Raw genomic sequence first — 23,774 nt, forward strand, 5'->3', positions numbered from 1 at the left:
TTAAATGTGAAAAATAAAACTATAAAACATTTAGAATAAGAAGTAGGAAAATCTTTGAGATTTAGAGCTATAGCAAATAATTTTTAGACTTAAAGCCAAAAGCACAATCCATAAAAGGAAAATTTATAAATGCGACTTCATCAAAATTGAAAACTTTTTAATTGAGAAAGACCATGTTAAGACGATAAAAACCACATGCCACATACTTATTGAAAGAAAATATTTGCAAACCACATGTCTGATAAAGCAGGAGTCCCTAACCCCCGGGCCACAGACCACTACCAGTCTGTGGTCTGTTAGGAACCGGGCTACACAGCAGGAGGTGAATGGCAGGTGAGCCAGCAAAGCTTCATCTGTATTTACAACTGCTTCCCATCACTCGCATTACTGTCTGAACTCTGCCTCCTGTCAGATCTGCAGCAGCATTAGATTCTCATAGGAGTGGAACCCTATTGTGAACTACACAGGCAAGGGATCTCAGTTGTGCACTCTTTAAAGGAATCTAATGCCTGATGATCTGAGGTGGAGCTGAGGCACTGACGTTAGCTCTGGGGAGCTGCTGCAAATATAGATTAACATTAGCAGAGAGGTTTGACTGCACAGAGACCTTAATAAATCAATTGCTTGCAGACTCATATCAAAACCCTATTGCTGAGTGGCAAGTGACAATTAAGTTGCATCTGGTGGTAGGCTTTATAGTGGCAAGTGAGTTGATGTGCTTCAATTGTACAGCTGCATCTAGTGGCAGGCTTTAAGTCAGAATCTGACACTTATTTTAGTCTGCATGTGGCCTGCCCATTTTTTTATTTACCACTTCCATCCGTGTCTCTTTCCTGCACTGAGTACTTGTCTGAGTCACAGTTTTGGTAAGCCCACAAGCAAACCCTAGTCAAAATGAGTAAAAAACAAACATCACTAGAGAGCTTCTTTGAAAAGGGCAAAAGACCCAATGATGAGACAGCAGAAGAATCTAAGACTGTCAACAAAAGGAAAGCTGCATTTAAAAGAAAATACCAAGTCCTACTTAAATTACAGGTTCATTGCAACAGTTGATTCACATTCTCCAAGTCTGCTTTGTATAAAATGTAGTGACCGACTATCCAGTGAAACCATGAAACCTTCAAAACTGCTTTGCCACTTGGAGACAAAGCACCCTGTATTAAAAGACAAGCCTTTGGAGTTTTTCAAAAGAAAAAAAATGTGAACACAAAGAACAGAAGAAATTATTAAAGGCCACCACTTCATCAAATGTATCTCCACTGAGAGCATCATTCTTAGTGGCTAAACACATTGCTAATGCTAAGAAGCCCTTTGCTATGGGTGGAGAGTTGATTCTGCCTACTGATAAGGATATATGTCATAAAATTTTAGAAGAGGCTGAAGTTCAAAAGGTGGCAAGTGTTCCTCTTTTGGCTAGCACCAATAACTAGATGAATTGATGAAATAACAGAGGATATTGCGACACAGTTGTTAGAGAGGATTAATGAGTCACCGTGGTATGCAATCCAGGTTGATGAGTGTACGGATGTTGACAGCAAGGCAACAATGCTTGTTTCTGTGTGATATATTTTTCAGGAGCATGTGCATGAAGATATGTTATGTGTACTTTTGTTGCCAACCAACATCACAGTTGCAGACTACTCAAGTCTTTGAATGACTACATATCAGGAAAACTGAATTGGTCATTTTGTGTCAGTATATGCGCAGATGGCAGTGGTTGCCATGGCTGGATGGATAGCTTTCTGATTTCATTACTTGGGTCAAAGAGGTCACTTCTGAATGTGAGTCTACACACTGTGTCATCTATAGAGAAATGCTGGCTATCCAAAAAATGTCACCTGAACTTAACAACGTTTTGCAGGACGTGATTAAAATCATCAGCCACATTAAAGTACATGCCCTTAACTCATGTCTGTTCGCATAGCTCCGTGAAGAGATGGATGCAGAGCAAACACGTCTTCTCTTATATACAGAAGTGAGATGACTTTCTAAAGGTGTATCACTGGCCAGAGTTTTTGAGTTATGAGAGCAACTCCAGAGATTTCTTTCAGAAAATGTCACCACTGGAAGCACATTTTAGTGACAGAGAATGGGTCTCAAAACTTACTTGTATGACCTATACAGCCTTGCTCAACAAACTCCATCTGTCACTTCAGGGGAGAATGACAACTGTCTTCAAGTTGGCAGATAAAGTGGCTGCATTCAAAACTAAACTGCTGTAATCCCAGCACTTTGGGAGGCTGAGGTGGGCAGATCACTTGAGGTCAGGAGTTCAAGACCAGCCTGGCCAACATGGTGAAATACTGTCTTACTAAAAATACAAAAATCAGCCAGGTGTGGTGGCGAGCACCTGTAATCTCAGCTACTCGGGAGGCTGAGGCAGGAGAATCGCTTGAACCAGGGAGGTGGAGGCTGCAGTGAGCCAAGATCATGCCACTGCACTCTAGCCTGGGCGACAGAGCGAAACAAAACAAAACAAACAAAAAAAGCCAAACTGGAATTTTGGGGGCAACGAGTGAACACTGGGATTTTTGACATTTTTCAAACATTAACAGAGATTTTGAAGGAGGGTGAGCCAGGGCCTTCTTTCTCCCAGTTGGTGTATGATCACCTAGCTCAGCTTTCAAAAAAGTTTGAGCATTACTTCCCAATCACAAAACACCCCTGAACTTGGAAGGAATGGATCCGCAACCCATTTGTGAATATGCTAGGTGAATCGACTTTGTCCATGCTAGAAGAGGATCAACTGCTTGAGAGCGCAAATGATAGTGGCTTTAAAAGTACGTTTGAGACAACTTCAAATCTCCATACATTTTGGATTAAAGTCGAGGAGTTCAAGACCAGCCTGGCCAACATGGTGAAATACTGTCTTACTAAAAATACAAAAATCAGCCAGGTGTGGTGGTGGGCACCTGTAATCCCAGCTACTCGGGAGGCTGAGGCAGGAGAATCGCTTGAACCAGGGAGTCGGAGGTTGCAGTGAGCCGAGATCATGCCACTGCACTCCAGCCTGGCGACAGAGTGAGACTCCGTTTCAAAAATTAAAAAAATAAAGGCTCAATAGGGTTTGGTAATAACAGAACTTTAAACATGACCAAAATTTTCCACTATTTCAAATACACTATGCATCTTCTATACATACCCCTTTAAAATTCGGGCTTTATCTCTCCAGCCACTTCCTCCCATGCATGCTACACTAGCCATTACAAAGTACTTATTATTCACTCCATACCCTTGTCTGTGTTGTTTTTCCTTCTGAATGGGATGCCTCATTCCTTTAGAGCTCCTGAGTATCTCCTTGTATACTCCTCCCTGATATTCCTGGGCTGAATAGAAATTTCCTCTATAAAGCTTTTAGTGTCTCTTATTAATATATCATTCATTACAAATTAGTTGTATGTCAATGGGAAGTCCCTGAGGACAGGAACCTATATCTTTTGAATATTATACTCCCAGTGGCAAGTACAATGTCAGGCACAAAGTAGATACAATCAACTGAGTTACAGTTAAAAGAACCCGGCCAATTAGTAAATACATTTAGCTTAAAAGAATATCATTAAAGTTACAATTTAGCTAAATAAACCTCAACCTCATGGTTCTTTGCTGATCACTATGTCAATGTGTTTTATGATTCTGCTGGCTAAAAGTAAATGCAAATTACATGCTCAAAGGAAGAGTTTTTGTTAGAGTCTTAAGTTGTTTGGAATACAGCTGTCATAAACTAACTTCTTGGATTTTAAAAATAAAATCTAAGCTCAAAGACATGGCTTGATGTAATATTACATAAAAAAGAACTTACTTTTCCGAAATTACACTAACTTTACAGTAATAGCAATTTTAAAGAAGATTTTAAAAATATATTACATACCATTTCTATGTCTTGATCTTTAGCAACCAGCTGTCGATTAAGAAGTTCTTTGCTTGAGTCAAGTTTAATACAGAGTTCCCTAGTAGAAGACAAATCTGCAAGAGCGGACACTTTTTCAGACTGAACCTTCTGAAGCTCCTCTTCCATTTTTACAACAGATTTATGTAAGGTAGAAATCTGGGACTTGTAAGACCTTTCTGCATTTAAGTGCTGTAAGAATAAAATTATATCTATGTATGTATACATATATATTAAACTGGAAGAAAACTATAACATGGAAAAACGAAGTGGGGCAAATCTAAGAGTAGTGCACTTAGATTGTATGAAGTTTTAGATAATACAGGTGGTAACAATATGTACAAAACACTCTAAGATAAATTCGGGTTTTGATTTTTTTTATATAAAATTCATGAGCAGGGTGGTCAACTGGTCATTCTTTTTAATGTACTTAGGAAAAAAAAACTTTTCCCACTTAAAAGTCTCCAGCCCCAAAGCTAGTTGAGACACATCATTTGACCAACAGTTTTACCTGTATTAGCCAGTTTCAATTATTTTATAATACAAATGCTATTGTTGTTGTTAAAAACAAAAATGCTAGCCACTGTTTTATTCACAATATCTGTTTTTGAATTCTTGACTGGCATGTCAATTTCAATCATAATGTCATAAAATGAAAACTGGTAACTCTTTAACACTTAATAATACCTCTGAGGGAAAAAGACTAAGGGCAAGTATAAATTAAGTATATATCCACATTATAGGAAATAAGAGTATGTTTTTAAAACTATGAGATTCAAGTTACATAAATTCTTTCGAATGTTCAAGATAATTCCACCCCCACCCTTTTCTTTCAGAAAAATGTCTTATGTAAGTGCACTGTCACCTACAGAGAAGTATTTGTTTGCTATAATGTGAAGACAAGTAGAACTGAGAGGCAAATAAATGTATGTGTTTTTACAAGTGATTTTACAAGTGTAAAGCACAAGAATTTGCTCCCATTATAAGTTATTTGGCCATAATTCACTCCTACTTTTTCTCTATCTCTTCCCTTCCTTCCTCACTCACTCTTTCTTATTCTCCAAGCCAACTTTTTATCCATCCTTCCATCCACCTACCCATTCATCACATATTTATTGAATGTACTCTATATTCCAGTCACTGTGTCTAGGTACATATTTGATGGTATGTGATATCTCCTCTAATGAAACATCCAGACTACCAGAGGAGCCATATATTAATCAAATAATGATACAAATAACTATATAAATACATACAAAGAAAATATAATTAATACCCCAAGAGAAAAAACAAAATGGAATTATATAACATGCTCAATTAAAACCAGAAAAGGCAGAAGAGCAGCTAAAGACTAAACAAACAAATGAATAGGGCAATAAGTTAAAGATACTTATAAATACGGGAAATATTAATCCAACTATAATTACTTTAACTGTGACTAATCTATATACCCCAATTAAGACAAATGGTCAGAGTGGATAAGAAAACAAGATCTACTTATTTATCTACAATAAATTAATATCAATATTCAAATGTTAATGCTAATAAAAGGAAAATTGGGGTAGCTACATTAATTTCAGACAAAGCAAATTTCAGGGAAAGGAAAATTATCAGTAATAAAGAGAGGGCATGACATAATGATTGTAAAAAGTTAATTTTCAAAGAAGATATAACAATCCTTAATGTGCACATTCTTAACAACAGAGCATGCCAACATATATGAGGCAAAAAAATTGATAGGATGGCAAGGAGAGATACCCATATCTACTATTCTAGATTACTATTATGGATTATTATTGGAGAATGCAACACCCATGTATCAGTAATTGACAGATCAAGCAGGCAGAAAGTCAGCAAGGATACAATTCAACTAAACAGCATTATCAATCAATTGGATCTAAATATTTACGGAGTACTTTATCCAAAAACAGCAGAATACACATTCTTTTCAAGCTCACATGCAACATTCACTAAGACAGATTACATATGCCCTGTAAAACACATCTGAACAAACTTAAAAGAGCAAAAATCATACAAAGTATACTCTCAGACCACAATGGAGTTGAACTAGAAATACATTAACAGAAGGATAGTTGGAAAATACCAAAATATTTAGAAATTTAACAACATACTTCTAGATAACACATAGGTCAAAGAAGAAATCACAAAAAAAAATTTAGAATATTTTTTTTTATTATACTTTAGGTTTTAGGGTACATGTGCACAATGTGCAGGTTTGTTACATATGTATCCATGAGCCTTGTTTTGCTGCACCCATTAACTCCTCATTTAGCATTAGGTATATCTCCTAATGCTGTCCCTCCCCCCTACCCCCACCCAACAACAGTCCCTGGAGTGTGATGTTCCCTTTCCTGTGTCCATGAGTTCTCATTGTTAAATTCCCACCTATGAGTGAGAACATGCGGTGTTTGGTTTTTTGTCCTTGGGATAGTTTACTGAGAATGATGGTTTCCAGTTTCATCCATGTCCCTACAAAGGACATGAATTCATCATTTTTTATGGCTGCATAGTATTCCATGGTATATATGTGCCACATTTTCTTAATCCAGTCTATCGTTGTTGGACATTTGGGTTGGTTCCAAGTCTTTGCTATTGTGAATAGTGCCGTGATAAACATACATGTGCATGTGTCTTTATAGCAGCATGATTTATAGTCCTTTGGGTATATACCCAGTAATGGGATGGCTGGGTCAAATGGTATTTCTAGTTCTAGATCCCTGAGGAATCGCCACACTGACTTCCACAATGGTTGAACTAGTTCACAGTCCCACCAACAGTGTAAAAGTGTTCCTATTTCTCCACATCCTCTCCAGCACCTGTTGTTTCCTGACTTTTTAATGATGGCCATTCTAACTGGTGTGAGATGGTATCTCATTGTGGTTTTGATTTGCATTTCTCTGATGGCCAGTGATGATGAGCATTTTTTCATGTGTTTTTAGGCTGCATAAATGTCTTCTTTTGAGAAGTGTCTGTTCATATCCTTTGCCCACTTTTTGATGGGGTTGTTTGTTTTTTTCTTGTAAATTTGTTTGGGTTCATTGTAGATTCTGGATATTAGCCCTTTGTCAGATGAGTAGATTGCAAAAATTTTCTCCCATTCTGTAGGTTGCCTGTTCACTCTAATGGTAGGTTCTTTTGCTGTGCAGAAGCTCTTTAGTTTAATTAGATCCCATTTGTCAATTTTGGCTTTTGTTGCCATTGCTTTTGGTGTTTTAGACACGAAGTCCTTGCCCACGCCTATGTCCTGAATGGTATTGCCTAGGTGTTCTTCTAGGGTTTTTATGGTTTTAGGTCTAACATGTAAGTCTTTAATCCATCTTGAATTAATTTTTGTATAAGGTGTAAGGAAGGGATCCAGTTTCAGCTTTCTACATATGGCTAGCCAGTTTTCCCAGCACCACTTATTAAATAGGGAATCCTTTCCCCATTTCCTGTTTTTGTCAGGTTTGTCAAAGATCAGATAGTTGTAGATATGTGGCATTATTTCTGAGGGCTCTGTTCTGTTCCATTGATCTATGTCTCTGTTGTAGTACCAGTACCATGCTGTTTTGGTTACTGTAGCCTTGTAGTATAGTTTGAAGTCAGGTAGCGTGATGCCTCCAGCTTTGTTCTTTTGGGTCAAGATTGACTTGGCGATGCGGGCTCTTTTTTGGTTCCATGTGAACTTTAAAGTAGTTTTTTCCAATTCTGTGAAGAAAGTCATTGGTAGCTTGATGGGGATGGCATTGAATCTATAAATTACCTTGGGCAGTATGGCCATTTTCACGATATTGATTCTTCCGACCCATGAGCATGGAATGTTCTTCCATTTGTTTGTATCCTCTTTTATTTCATTGAGCAGTTGTTTGTAGTTCTCCTTGAAGATGTCCTTCACATCCCTTGTAAGTTGGACTCCTAGGTATTTTATTCTCTTTGAAGCAATTGTGAATGGGAGTTCCCTCATGATTTGGCTCTCTGTTTGTCTGTGATTGGTGTACAAGAATGCTTGTGATTTTTGTACACTGATTTTGTATCCTGAGACTTTGCTGAAGTTGTTAATCAGCTTAAGGAGATTTGGGGCTGAGGCAATGGGGTTTTCTAGATATACAATCATGTCATCTGCAAACAGGGACAATTTGACTTCCCCTTTTCCTAATTGAATACCCTTTATTTCCTTCTCCTGCCTGATTGCCCTGGCCAGAACTTCCAGCACTATGTTGAATAGGAGTGGTGAGAGAGGGCATCCCTGTCTTGTGCCAGTTTTCAAAGGGAATGCTTCCAGTTTTTGCCCATTCAGTATGATATTGGCTGTGGGTTTGTCATAGATAGCTCTTAGTATTTTGAGATACGTCCCATCAATACCTAATCTATTGAGAGTTTTTAGCATGAAGGGTTGTTGAATTTTGTCAAAGGCCTTTTCTGCATCTATTGAGATAATCATGTGGTTTTTGTCTTTGGTTCTGTTTATATGCTGGATTACATTTATTGATTTGTGTATGTTGAACCAGCCTTGCATCCCAGGGATGAAGCCCACTTGATCATGGTGTATAAGCTTTTTGATGTGCTGCTGGATTCGGTTTGCCAGTATTTTATTGAGGATTTTTGCATCAATGTTCATCAAGGATATTGGTCTGAAATTCTCCTTTTTGGTTATGTCTCTGCCAGGCTTTGGTATCAGGACGATGCTGGCCTCATAAAATGCGTTAGGGAGGATTCCCTCTTTTTCTGTCGACTGGAATAGTTTCAGAAGGAATGGTACCAGCTCCTCCTTGTACCTCTGGTAGAATTTGGCTGTGAATCCATCAGGTCCTGGACTCTTTTTGGTTGGTAGGCTATTGATTATTGCCACAATTTCAGAGCCTGTTATTGGTCTATTCAGAGATTCAACTTCTTCCTGGTTTAGTCTTGGGAGGGTGTATGTGTCGAGGAATTTATCCATTTCTTCTAAATTTTCTAGTTTATTTGCATAGAAGTGTTTGTAGTATTCTCTGATGGTAGATTGTATTTGTGGGATCGGTAGTGATATCCCCTTTTTCATTTTTTATTGCATCTATTTGATTCTTCTCTCTTTTCTTCTTTATTAGTCTTGCTAGAGGTCTATCAATTTTGTTGATCTTTTCAAAAAACCAGCTCCTGGATTCATTAATTTTTTGAAGGGTTTTTTGTGTCTCTATTTTCTTCAGTTCTGCTCTGATTTTAGTTATTTCTAGCCTTCTGCTAGCTTTTGAATGTGTTTGCTCTTGCTTTTCTAGTTCTTTTAATTGTGATGTTAGGGTGTCAATTTTGGATCTTTCCTGCTTTCTCTTGTGGGCATTTAGTGCTATAAATTTCCCTCTATACACTGCTTTGAATGTGTCCCAGAGATTCTGGTATGTTGTGTCTTTGTTCTTGTTGGTTTCAAAGAACATCTTTATTTCTGCCTTCATTTCATTATGTACCGAATAGTCATTCAGGAGCAGGTTGTTCAGTTTCCATGTAGTTGAGCGGTTTTGAGCGAGTTTCTTAATCCTGAGTTCTAGTTTGATTGCACTGTGGTCTGACAGACAGTTTGTTATAATTTCTGTTCTTTTACATTTGCTGAGGAAGAGCTTTACTTCCAACTATGTGGCCAATTTTGGAATAGGTGTGGTGTGGTGCTGAAAAAAATGTATATTCTGTTGATTTGGGGTGGAGAGTTCTGTAGATGTCTATTAGGTCCACTTTGTGCAGAGCTGAGTTCAATTCCTGGATATCCTTGTTAACTTTCTGTCTCGTTGATCTGTCTAATGTTGACAGTGGGGTGTTAAAATCTCCCATTATTATTGTGTGGGAGTTTAAGTCCCTTTGTAGGTCACTCAGGACTTGCTTTATGAATCTGGGTGCTCCTGTGTTCGGTGCATATATATTTAGGATAGTTAGCTCTTCTTGTTGAATTGATCCCTTTACCATTATGTAATGGCCTTCTTTGTCTCTTTTGATCTTTGTTGGTTTAAAGTCTATTTTATCAGAGACTAGGATTGCAACCCCTGCCTTTTTTTGTTTTCCATTTGCTTGATAGATCTTCCTCCATCCCTTTATTTTGAGTCTATTTGTGTCTCTGCATGTGAGATGGGTTTCCTGAATACAGCACACTGATGGGTCCTGACTCCTTATCCAGTTTGCCAGTCTGTGTCTTTTGATTGGAGCATTTAGCCATTTACATTTAAAGTTAATATTGTTATGTGTGAATGTGATCCTGTCATTATGATGTTAGTTGGTTATTTTGCTCGTTGATGCAGTTTCTTCCTAGCCTCGATGGTCTTTACAATTTGGCATGTTTTTGCAGTGGCTGGTACCGGTTGTTCCTTTTCATGTTTAGCGCCTCCTTCAGGAGCTCTTTTAGGGCAGGCCTGGTGGTGACAAAATCACTCAGCATTTGCTTGTCTGTAAAGTATTTTATTTCTCCTTCACTTATGAAGCTTAGTTTGGCTGGATATGAAATTCTGGGTTGAAAATAAGATCTTTAAGAATGTTGGATATTGGCCCCCACTCTCTTCTGGCTTGTAGAGTTTCTGCCGAGAGATCAGCTGTTAGTCTGATGGGCTTCCCTTTGTGAGTAACCTGACCTTTCTCTCTGGCTGCCCTTAACACTTTTTCCTTCATTTCAACGTTGGTGAATCTGACAATTATGTGTCTTGGAGTTGCTCTTCTCGAGGAGTATCTTTGTGGCGTTCTCTGTATTTCCTGAATCTGAATGTTGGCCTGCCTTGCTAGATTGGGGAAGTTCTCCTGGATAATATCTTGCAGAGTGTTTTCCAACTTGGTTCCATTCTCTCTGTCATTTTCTGGTACACCAATCAGACGTAGGTTTGGTCTTTTCACATAGTCCCAAATTTCTTGGAGGCTTTGTTCGTTTCTTTTTATTCTTTTTTCTCTAAACTTCCCTTCTCGCTTCATCTCATTCATTTCATCTTCCATCACTGATACCCTTTCTTCCAGTTGATCGCATCGGCTACCGAGGCTTCTGCAATCTTCGCGTAGTTCTCGATACTTGGCTTTCGGCTCCATCAGCTCCTTGAAGCCCTTCTCTCCATTGGTTATTCTAGTTATCCATTCGTCTAATTTTTTTTTGAAGTTTTTAACTTCTTTGCTATTGTTTTGAATTTCCTCCCGTAGCTCGGAGTAGTTTGATCGTCTGAAGCCTTCTTCTCTCAACTCGTCAAAGTCATTCTCTGTCCAGCTTTGTTCCATTGCTGGTGAGGAACTGCATTCCTTTGGAGGAGGAGAGGTGCTCTGCTTTTTTGAGTTTCCAGTTTTTCTGCTCTCTTTTTTCCCCATCTTTGTGGTTTTATCTACTTTTGGTCTTTGATGATGGTGATATACAGATGGGTTTTTGGTGTGGATGTCCTTTCTGTTTGTTAGTTTTCCTTCTACCAGACAGGACCCTCAGCTGCAGGTCTGTTGGAGTTTGCTAGAGGTCCACTCCAGACCCTGTTTGGCTGGGTGTCAGCAGTGGTGGCTGCAGAACAGTGGATTTTCATGAGACCACAAATTCAGCTGTCTGATAGTTCCTCTGGAAGTTTTGTCTCAGAGGATTACCTGGCCGAGTGAGGTGTCAGTCTGTCCCTACTGGGGGGTGCCTCCCAGTTAGGCTGCTCAGGGGTCAGGGACCCACTTTAGGAGGCCGTCTGTCCGTTCTCAGATCTCCAGCTGCACGCTGGGAGAACCACTACTCTCTTCAAAGCTGTCAGTCAGACAGGGACATTTAAGTCTGCAGAGGTTCCTGCTGAATTTGTTTGTCTGTGCCCTGCCCCCAGAGGTGGAGCCTACAGAGGCAGGCAGGCCTCCTTGAGCTGTGGTGTGCTCCACCCAGTTCGAGCTTCCTGGCTGCTTTGTTTACCTAAGCAAGCCTGGGCAATGGTGGGCACCCCTCCCCCAGCCTCACTGCCACCTTGCAGTTTGATCTCAGACTGCTGTGTTAGCAATCAGCGAGACTCCGTGGGCATAGGACCCTCCCAGCCGGGTGCGGGACACAATCTCCTGGTGTGCCATTTTCCAGGCCCGTTGGAAAAGCGCAGTATTACGGTGGGACTGACCGGATTTTCCAGGTGCCGTCTGTTACCCCTTTCTTTGACTAAGAAAGGGAACTCCCTGACCCCTTGTGCTTCCCGAGTGAGGCAATGCCTCGCCCTGCTTCGGTTCGCACACAGTGCGCTGCACCGACTGTCCTGCACCCACTGTTTAGCGCGCTCCCTAGTAAGATGAACCTGGTACCTCAAATGGAAATGCAGAAATCACCTGTCTTCTGTGTCGCTCAGGCTGGGAGCTGTAGACCGGAGCTGTTCCTATTTGGCCATCTTGGCTCCACCCCCCAGAATATTTTGAATGAAATAAAAATTAAAATATAACTTACCAAAATTTGTGGCATGTAGTTAAAGCAGTACTTACAAGAAATTTATAGCACTGAGTGCATATATTAGAAAAGAAGGAATATCTAAAATCAATAACCTGGCCGGGCGTGGTGGCTCACGTCTGTGGCACTTTGGGAGGCCGAGGCAGGTGGATTGCCTGAGGTCAGGAGTTCGAGACCAGCCTGGCCAACGTAATGAAACCCTGTCTCTACTAAAAATACAAAAAATTAGCCGGGTGTGGTGGCAGGCACCTATAATCCCAGCTACTCAGGAGGCTGAGGCAGAAGAATCACTTGAACCTGGGAGGCAGAGGTTGCAGTGAGCCAAGATCGTGCCATTGCACTCCAGCCTGGGCAACAAGAGTGAAACTCCGTCTCAAAAAAAAAAAAAGATCAATAACCTAAGCTTCTACCTTAGGAAACTAGGGAAAAAAAGAACATATTAAATCCAAAAAAAAACCCAGATATATTAGTGTGTTTTGCGTTGCTATAAAAGAATACCTGAGACTGTGTAATTTATTAAAAAAAAAAAGACGTTTATTTGGCTCATAAGGGTCTTACTAGCTATACAAGAAGCATGGTGCCAGCATCTGCTTCTGGGGAGGGCCTTGGGAAGCTTTTATTGACGGTGGAAGGCAAGTGGGGAGGAGGTGTGTCACATACCAAAACAGTGAGCAAGGGAGAGAGAAAAGAGGTCTCAGGTACCTTTTTTTTTGAGACAAAGTCTCATTCCATCGCCCAGGCTGGAATGCAGTGGTATGATCTCTGCCGACTACAACATCTGCCTCCCAGGTTCAAGCAATTCTCATGCCTCAGTCTCCTGAGTAGCTGGGATTACAGGTGTGTGCCATCATGCCCTGTGCATTTTTGTATTTTTAGTAGAGACGGTTTCACTATGCTGGCCAGGCTGGTCTCGTACTCCTGGCCTCAAGTGATCCATCCTCCTAGGCCTCCCAAAGTGCTGGGATTACAGGCGTAAGCCACAAGTCTGGCCCCAGATACCTTTTAACAACCAGATCCCATGTCAACCCATTAGCCTGGGGAGAGCACCAAGCCATTCATGAGATCTGCCTCCATTACCTAAACACCTCCCACTAGGCCTCATCTCCAACATTAGAGATCACATTTCAACATGAAATTTGGAGAGAACAAACATCCAAACTATATACACAGAAGAAAAGAAAAATAGGAGCAGAAATCTATGAAACTGAAAACAGCAAATGAATAGAGTAAATCAGAGAAATCGAAAGTTGGTTCCTTTAAAAGATCAATAAAATTGATGCACATATGGGCAGGCTAGTCAAGAAAAAATTACTAATATTGAAATAAAAGAGAAGCCATTACTATGGACTATATAGACATAAAAATAATAAGGGAATATTATTAATAAGTCTATGCCCACAAATTTGATAACTTAGATCAAATGGACCAATTTCTTGAAAATAGTACAAATGATTTACCCTAATACCAAAGTCAGCGAAAGACATTACAAGAAATAAAAATTATAGACTAATATCTCTCAGAAAAATACATGCAAAATCTTCAACAAGATATTAGGAAATTAAATACAATAAAGTGTAAAAAGACATATACACCATGACCAAGTGCCATTTATTCTGGATATTCAAAGCTGATTCAACATTCAAAAATCAGTTGATGTACTCCATCACATCAACAGGCTAATGAAATCATATGGTCACATCCACAGATGTAGAAAAAGCATTTGACAAAATCCAATATTCATTCATGACAAAAACTGTCAACAAAGTAGGAATAGAAGAGAATTCTCAATTTGATAAAGAAAATCTACAAAAAATCTACAGCTAACATCAGACAAGGGCGAGAAACTAGATGTTTTTCCTCTAAGATTGGGAACAAGGCAAGAATGTCTCCTTTCAACAGTTCTATTCAACATATTTCTAAAAGTCCTAGCTAATTCATATGATTTGGATCTGTGTTCCCACTTAAATCTCATGTCCCGTTATAATCCTCAATGTTGGAGGTGGGGCATCATGGGAAGTGATTGAATAATAGGGGTGAACCTTCATGAATGGTTTATCACCATCTCCTTGGTGCTGTTCTCGTGATGGTGAATGAGTTCTCATAAGATCTGGTTGTTTAAAAGTGTGTAACACCTTCCCTGCCCTCTCTCCTCCTCCTGCTCTGGCCATGTGATGTGTCTGCTCCCATTCTGGCTTCTGCTATGACTAAAAGTTTCCTGAGGCCTCCCCAGAAGCATAGCAGAAGCCACTGTGTTTCCTGTAGAGCCTGCAGAACTGTGAGCCAATTAAAGCTCTTTTCTTTATAAATTACCCAGCCTCAGGTATTCTTTTTATAAGAATGTGAGAACTAATACAGAAAACTGGTACTGAGTGGGGCATTGCTATAAAAATACCTGAAAATGTGGCAGCAGCTTTGTAATTGGGTAACTGGCAGAAGCTGGAAGAGTGTAGAGGACTCAGAAGACAAGAAGACGAGGGAAAGTTTGGAACTCCCTAGAGACTTGTAAAATTGTGATCAAAATGCTTATAGTGATATAAGCAGTGAAGTCCAGGCTGAGGAAGTGTCAGATGGAAAATGAGGAACTTATTGGGAACTGAATTGCCAGAAATATCTGAATGACAAACCTTTTAATGGCATTTTCTGCATTGCCAGAAAATGCATTCAGAAGGTAGATTATTAAGCTATTCAAGAAGGCACCAGAAAAAGGTGAAAATCAACTTAAAGAAATTTTAAGAAATATAGGATATGGATGACAAAATTTCCAGAGAAATAGGTAGCATGAATAAAAAACAATCACAACTTCTGCAAATGAAAGTCAAATTTAGAAAAAGGCAAAAAACACTGGAAAGTTTCAACAATAGACTAGTACAAGTAGAAGAAAGAAATTGAGAGCATGAAGACAAGGCTTTTGAATTAACCCACTGCAACAAAGAGAAGGAAAAAAGAATTAAAAAAAATAACACTGGGAAGCTGAGGCAGGAGAATTGCTTGAACCCAGGAGGTGGAGGTTGCAGTGAGCTGAAATTGTGCCATTGCACTCCAGCCTGGGCAACAAAAGTGAAACTCCATCTTGAAAAAAATATTAATAATAACAAACCCTCCAAGAAGTTTAAGATTATGCTAAATCACTAAACCTAAGAATAATTGATATTCCTGAGAAAGAAGAGAAATCTAAAAGTTTGGAAAACTTATTTAAGGGAATAATTGAGGAAAACTGCCCGCCCTTGCTAGAGAGCTAAACATCCAAATACAAGAAGTCCAAAGAAAAGAATACCTGTAAATTCATTGCAAAAAGATCATCACCTAGGCACATAGTTATCAGGTTATCTAAAGTCAACACAGGCCAGGTGTGGTGGCTCACATCTATAATCCCAGCACTTTGGGAGCCCGGGGCAGGTGGATCACCTGAGGTCAGGAGTTTGAGACCAGCCTGGCCAACAGGGTGAAACGCTGTCTCTACTAAAAATACAAAAATTAGCTGGGTGTGGTGGCGGGTGCCTGTAATCTCAGCTACTCTGGAGGCTGAGGCAGGAGAATCATGTGAATTCAGGGGGCAGAGGTTGCAGTGAGCCGAGATCACGCCATTGCACTCCCCCTGGTCGACAAGAGCGAAACCTCATCTCAAAAATAAATAAATAAATAAATAAATAAACAAACAAACAAACAAACACAAAAGAAAGAATCTTAAGATCTGTGAGGCAAAAGCATCGAGTAACCTATAAAGAAAAACCTATCAGATTAATAGCAGATTTCTTAGCAGAAACCATACAAGCTAGAAGGGATTGGGATCCTATCTTTTACCTCCTTAAACAAAACAATTATCAGCCAACATTTTGTCTCCAGTGAAACTAAGCTTCAAAAAGGAAAAAAGAAAAAAAAAAGCTTTTTTTCAGACAAATGCTGAGAGAAGTTGCCACTACCATGTCAGCACTATGAGAACTGCTGACAGGAGTTCTAAATCTTGAGACAAAACCTTGAAATACACCAAAATAGAATCTCTTTAAAGTATAATTCTCACAAGGCCTATAAAACAATAACACAAAGAAAAACAAAGTATTCAGGCAACAAGTAGCATAATGAATAGAATAGTACCTCACATCTCAATACTAATATTGAATGTAAATGGTCTAAATACTCTACCTGAAAGATACAGAATGGCAGAATTCATAAGAATTCACTAAATAAGTATCTGATGTCTTCAAGAGACTCACCTAACACATAAGGACTCATATAAACTTAAAGTAAAGGGGTGGAAAAACATATTCCACACAAAATGAAAACCAAAAGCGAGCAGGAGTGGCTATTCTTATATCAGACAAAGCAAACTTTAAAGCAACAACAGTTAAAAAAGACAAAGAGGGACATTATATAATAATAAAAGGAAGAGTCTAACAGGAAAATCTCACAGTTCTAAATATTTATGCATCTAACACTGGAGCTCCCAAATTTATAAGCAATTACTACTAGACCTAAAAAATGAGATAGATGGCAACACAATAATAGTGGGGGACTTCAATAGACAGGTCATTAAGACAGAAAGTTTAAAAAGAAACAATGGACTTAAACTATATGCTAGAACAAATGGACTTCACAGGTATTTACAGAACATTCTACTGAACAATTGCAGGACATACATTCTACTCATCAGCACAGGAACATTCTCCAAAACAGACCATACGATAGGCCATAAAACAAGTCTCAATAAATTTTTAAAAATCGAATTTATATCAAGTATCTTCTCAAACCACAGTGGAATAAAACTGGAAATTACCTCCAATAGGAACCCTCAAAACTATAAAAATACATGGACATTAAATAATCTGCTCTTGAATGATCTCTGGGTCAACAATGAAATCGAGATGGAAATTAAAAAATTATTTGAGCTGAACAATAATAGTGACACAACTTATCAAAACCTCTGGGATATAGCAAAAGTGGTACTAAGAGGAAAGTTCATACCATTAAATGCCTACATCAAAAAGTCTGAAAGACCACAGACAATCTAAGGTCACACCTCAAGGAACTAGAGAAACAAGAACAAACCAAACTCAAACCCAGCAGAAGAAAAGAAATAACAAAGATCAGAGCAGAACTAAATGAAATGGAAACAACCAAAAAAAAAAAAAAAAACCACTACAAAAGATAAATGAAACAAAAAGCTAGTTGAGAAGATATACAAAGCTGATAGACTATCAGTGAGATTAACCAAGAAAAGAGGAGAGAAGATCCAAATAAGCCCAGTTAGAAAAGAAATGGGAGATATTACAACCAATACCACAGAAATACAAAAGATCATTCAAGGCTACTATGAACACTGTTACATGCACAAACTAGAAAACCTAGAGGAAATGGATAAATTCCTGGAAATATACAACCCTTCTAGATTACAAGCAGCAAGATTCAAATGGTAAAAACAAACAAACAAACAAACAAAAACAAACAAAAAACTGCCAATGAAGAAAAGTCCAGGACCAGATGAATTCACAGCTGAATTCTGTCAGACATTCAAAGAACTGGTACCAATCCTACTGAAATTATTCCACAAGGCAGAGAAAGAGAGAATGCTCCCTAAATCATTCTATGAAGCCAACATCACACTAATACCAAAACTAGGAAAGGACATAACAAAAAAAGAAAACTACAGACCAATATCCCTGATGAACATAGCCGCAAAAAGCCTCAATAAAATACTAGCTAGCCGAATCCAACAGCATAACAAAAAGATAATCCATCATGATCAAATGGGTTTCATATCAGGGATGCAGGGATGGTTTAACATATGTAAGTCAATAAATATAATAGACCACATAAACAGAATTAAAAACAAAAATCACATGATCATCTCAATAGATGCAGACAAAGCATTTGACAAACTCCAGTATCCCTTTATCACTAAAACCCTCAGCAAAATCAACATAGAAGGGACATACCCTAAGGTAACAAAAGCCATCTATGACAAACCCACAGACAATATTACTGAATGGGGAAAAGTTGAAAGCATTCCCCCTAAGAACTAGAACAAGACAAGGATGCCCACTTTCACTACTTCTATTCAACATAGTATTGGAAGTCTAAGCCACAGCAATCAGACAACAGAAAGAAATAAAAGGCATCCAAATTGGCAAAGAGGAAGTCAATTGTCACTGTTTGCCAATTATATGATCATATACCTAGAAAACTCTAAAGATTCATCCAAAAAGCTCCTAGAGCTGATAAATGAATTCAGTATACAAAATCAATGTACATAAATCATCACTGCTATACACCAACAGCAACCAAGTTGAGAATCAAATCAAGAACTCAACTCCTTTTACAATAGCAAAAAAAAACCAAAAAACAATAAAACAAAAAAACACAACTTAGGAATATACCTAACCAAGGAGGTGAAAGATCTCTACAAGGAAAACTACAAAACATTGCTGAAAGAGATCATTTACGACACAAACAAATGGAAATACATCCCATGCTCATGGATGGGTAGAATCAATATTGTAAAAATGAGCATATTGCCAAAAATGATATACAAATGCAAGGCAATTCCCATCAAAATACCATCATCGTTCTTCACAGAACTAGAAGAAAACAATCCTAAAAATCCTAAAATCCGTATGTGACTAAAAAAGAGCCAACACACTGTAGAAAGTAGAAAGGTTCATCTTCAAAGCTTGTCTTGGTTTAAAAATAAAATAATAGACACTAGGATTAACAGTTCCTTACTCTAAAGCCTCCTATCAACTATTAGTTCTTACGTTTTAGCCCAGTTAGTTGCTTTGGCTTACTCAGGCATGTCTCGACAGGCCCAGGCAAGTCTTAGCTCATAGCTTAGGCCCCTTCCTTATTTGAAAATGTTATTGCTTCCTTAAACCTTTCATAAGCAACTTCCTCTTCTTTGTTCTCCCTTGCACTTACCTATTTAGGAAAGTTTTAGGTTATTAGCAAATCGGGTATCAGTTTAAGATTGTGAGGTCCAGCTCCAGCCAATGGATGCAGGACACTGCAGTAAGGACGACCCAAATGCATAAGAGATAAACATGTCTGCTTTTCCTTTGTTCAAGTATGCTCTCACCATTGTTCCATTTGCAATGGGCACCCTTTCTGCAGAAAGTAAAAATGGCCTTGCTGAGAGAATTAAATTTATGTTCAAGTGCTATTTCTTTGTGACACCAGGGAACAAGCATTTCTAACAATACCCAAAGCAAGACTAAGCAAAAAGAACAAATCTGGAGGCATCACTTACCCAACTTCAAACTATACTACAAGGCTATGTTACCAAAATAGCATGGTACTGGTATAAAAATAGGCACATAGACCAATGGAACAGAATAGAAAACCCAAAAATAAAGCCAAAACTTACAGCCAAGTGATCTTCGACAAAGCAAACAAAAACATAAAGTGGGGAAAGAACACCTTATTCAACAAAATGGTGCTGAGATAATTGGCAAGCTATATGTAGAAGAATGAAACTGGATCCTCACCTCTCACCTTATACAAAAATCAACTCAAAATGATCAAAGACTTAAATCTAAGACCTAAAACCATAAAAATTCTAGAACGTCGGAAAAACCCTTCTAGACATTGGCTTAGGCAAACCCTTCATTACCAAGAACCCAAAAGCAAATGCAACACAAAGATAAATAGATGGGACTTAATTAAACTAAAAAACTTCTGCATGGCAAAAGAAGTAATCTTCAGAGTAAACAGACAGCCCACAGAGTGGGAGAAAAATCTTTGCAAGCGATGCATCCAATAAAAGAATAATATCCAGAATGTACAAGGAACTCAAACAAATCAGCAAGAAAGAAACAAACAATCTGACCAAAAAGTGGGCTATGGACATGAATAGACAATTGCCCCCACCGCCTTTTTTTTTTTTTTTTTTTTTTTTTGAGACAGGGTCTTACTCTGTTGCCGAGGCTGGAGTGCAGTGGTGCTGTCTCGTCTCACTGCAACCTCTCTGGTTGAAAATGACATTTTTATAGATAAACACAAACATTTTGAAGGTTTGAGTCACTTGCTTTGTGAGGCTTGGCCAGTGTTATATTGTTCTCTTCACAGTCTTTGTGAGCCAAGACAGGTCGTTGATTTGAGATGTGCTGGGGCACGGGTCTTATGTGGTACCACATTCTAGAACGGAAATGACTGGGTGCATTTTGTTGGCCCTGGGGCATCCTAAAAGGGCCCCTCAGTAGGGAAGAAAGTGCTGTAGACGGGACATGGCCAGCCTACCCAGCAGAGAGGGCCCAGCAGGTAGCACGGAGAAGGCTGGTCAGCTGTCTGGGGCTCTGACCAGACGAGATTTCCCTCACCTCAGTCAGGCTGCTCCTTGGCCACTGTGTAACATGGCTTGAAGCTGGGTGCTGCAGTAACTGTCTCTACCGTCAAGCATAGGAGCGGAACAGGAGCAGATCTCTTACAACATTTGGGGCATAGCCTTCCGAACTTCTGTCTGTGCTATACTGACTATATATACATATGTATATGGGCAAAAGTGCATATTTACCTAAAAAAGGTACTGTCTGCATTGTTTTGTGAGCTTTTTTTTTTTTTTTTTTTTTTTGAGACAGAGTCTTGCTTTGTGGCCCAGGCTGGAGTGTAGTGGCACGATCTCAGCTCACTGCAACCTCCATTTCCCAGGTTCAAGTGATTCTCCTGCCTCAGCCTCTCAAGTAGCTCGGATTACAGGTATGCACCATCATGCCCAGCTAATTTTTTTAGTAGATACAGGGTTTCACCATGTTGGCCAGGTTGGTCTCAAACTCCTGGCCTCAGGTGATCCTCCTGCCTCAGCCTCCCAAAGTGCTGGGATTACAGGCAGGAGGCCACCATGCCTGGCCACATTCTTTATTTTGTAAGATTGAGAAGAACACATTTTCAAGCAACCAGATGTCATATTTAACAAGCAAAACTTCAAATTAGGCATTAAAAATATGTTCAAGGACCTAATGATGCATGGTTTATGAAGTAAAGGAAGATATGATGACAATGTCTCATCAAATAAAGATTATCAAAAAAGATACATAAATCATTTTTTAGAAAGAACAAAATGGAATGTCTGAAACTTGAAATTACAATAATTGAAATGAAAAGGTTTCCCAGAGGGTCTCAGCAGTGGATTCTGAACTGGCAGAGGAAACAATTAATGAATTTGAAAAAGATTGATGGAGATTATGCAATTTGATGAAGAAAAAGAAGCAGAATGAAGAAAAATGAACAAACCTCAGAAAAATATAGGACACTATTAAGCACACCAACCTACATATAATAATAGTACTAGAAGGAGAGGATGTAGAGAGAGAAAGGACCAGAAGAAATAATTGAAAAAATAATGGCTGGAAACTTCATAAATTTCAAGGAAAATTTTCATCTTCATATTTAGCATGCTAAATAAGCAAGCAGGATAAAGGCTAAGAGATCTACAGTCAGACACATCATTATAAAAATGCTGAAAGCAAGAAAAATATCTTTTGGGTTTTTTTTTGTGTTTTTTTAATTATAATTTAGGTTTTAGGGTACATGTGCACAATGTGCAGGTTTGTTACATATGTATCCATGTGCCATGTTGATTTCCTGTACCCATTAACTTGTCATTTAGCATTAGGTATATCTCCTAATGCTGTCCCTCCCCCCTCCCCCCACCCCACAACAGTCCCCGGAGTGTGATGTTCCCCTTCCTGTGTCCATGAGTTCTCATTGTTCAATTCCCACCTATGAGTGAGAACATGCAGTGTTTGGTTTTTTGTCCTTGCGATAGTTTACTGAGAATGATGTTTTCCAGTTTCATCCATGTCCCTACAAAGGACACGAACTCATCATTTTTTATGGCTGCATAGTATTCCATGGTGTATATGTGCCACATTTTCTTAATCTAGTCTATCGTTGTTGGACATTTTGGTTGGTTCCAACTCTTTGCTATTGTGAATAGTGCCGCACACCAAAAGCAATGGCAACAAAAGCCAAAATTGACAAATGGGATCTAATTAAACTAAAGAGCTTCTGCACAGCAAAAGAAACTACCATCAGAGTGAACAGGCAACCTACAGAATGGGAGAAAATTTTTGCAACCTACTCATCTGACAAAGGGCTAATATCCAGAATCTACAATGAACTCAAACAAATTTACAAGAAAAAAACAAACAACCCCATCAAAAAGTGGGCAAAGGACATGAACAGACACTTCTCAAAAGAAGACATTTATGCAGCCAAAAAACACATGAAGAAATGCTCATCATCACTGGCCATCAGAGAAATACAAATCAAAACCACAGTGAGATACCATCTCACACCAGTTAGAATGGCCATCATTAAAATAAGGAAAATATCTTGAAAGCAGCAAGGGAAAAATGGCTTGTCAATTGCACAGGAACTCCAATAATATTAACAGCTGACTTCTAAGCAGAAACAATGGAATCCAGAAAGCAGTGATCTAACATATTTAAAGACCTCAAAAAACAAAACAACCCAAAATACCAAGAATTCTTGTCAACCAAGAAGCTACACCCAGGAGAACTACCTTTCAGAATGAAGGGAAAATCTCTGCAAAAATGCTACAAGCCAGAAGAGAGTGGGAGCCAATATTCAACATTCTTAAAGAAAAGAATTTTCAACCCAAAATTTCATATCCAGCCAAACTAAGCTTCATAAGCAAAGGAGAAATAAAATCCTTCACAGACAAGCAAATGCTGGGACATTTTGTCACCGCCAGGCTTGCCTTACAAGAGCTCTGAAAAAAGCACTAAACTTGGAAAGGAAAAACTGGTACCAGCTACTGCAAAAACATACCAAATTGTAAAGACCATCAACACTATGAAGAAACTTCATCAACTAATGGGCAAAATAACCAGCTAGCATCATAATGACAGGATCAAATTCACACATAACAATATTAACCTTAAATGTAACTGGGCTAAATGCCCCAATTAAAAGACACAGACTGGCAAATTGGATAGTCAAGACCCACTGGTGTGCTGTATTCAGGAGATCCATCTCACGTACGAAAACATATTTAGGCTCAAAATAAAGGGATGGAGGAATATTTACCAAGCAAATGGAAAGTAAAAAAAAAAAATTAGGAGTTGCAATTTTAATCTCTGATAAAACCAACTTTAAACCAATAAAGATCAAAAGAGACAAAGAAGGGCATAAAATAATGGTAAAAACATCAATGCAACAAGAAAAGCTAACTATCCTAAATATATATGCACCCAATACAGGAAGACCCAGATTCATAAAACAAGTTCTTAAAGACCTACGAGAGACTTAGACTCCCACACAGTAATAGTGGGAGATTTTAACACCCCACTGTCAATATTAGACAAATCAATGAGACAGAAAATTAACAAAGGTATTCAGGACTTGAACTCAGCTCTGGACCAAGAGGACCACGCAGACCACAGAACTCTCCACCCCAAATCAACAGAATATACATTCTTTTCATCACCTCATCATACTTATTCTAAAATTGACCATATAATTGGAAGTAAAACACTCCTCAGCAAATACAAAATAACGGAAATCATA

The 23,774-nt window shown here is 38.7% G+C and overlaps 1 protein-coding gene across 1 annotated transcript in view; it reads right to left on the reverse strand.

Annotated features, from left to right (window-relative positions):
* Positions 1 to 23,774, reverse strand: part of TSGA10 (testis specific 10) — a 151,377-nt gene that overhangs the window by 33,008 nt on the left and 94,595 nt on the right. The window contains 1 exon segment of the mRNA XM_030828593.1: positions 3,869 to 4,078. Coding sequence (XP_030684453.1) covers positions 3,869 to 4,078 — 210 coding nt within the window.

The sequence above is a fragment of the Nomascus leucogenys genome, chromosome 14 (assembly GCF_006542625.1).
Source record: "Nomascus leucogenys isolate Asia chromosome 14, Asia_NLE_v1, whole genome shotgun sequence".
In the NCBI taxonomy this organism is placed as follows: Eukaryota; Metazoa; Chordata; class Mammalia; order Primates; family Hylobatidae; genus Nomascus; species Nomascus leucogenys.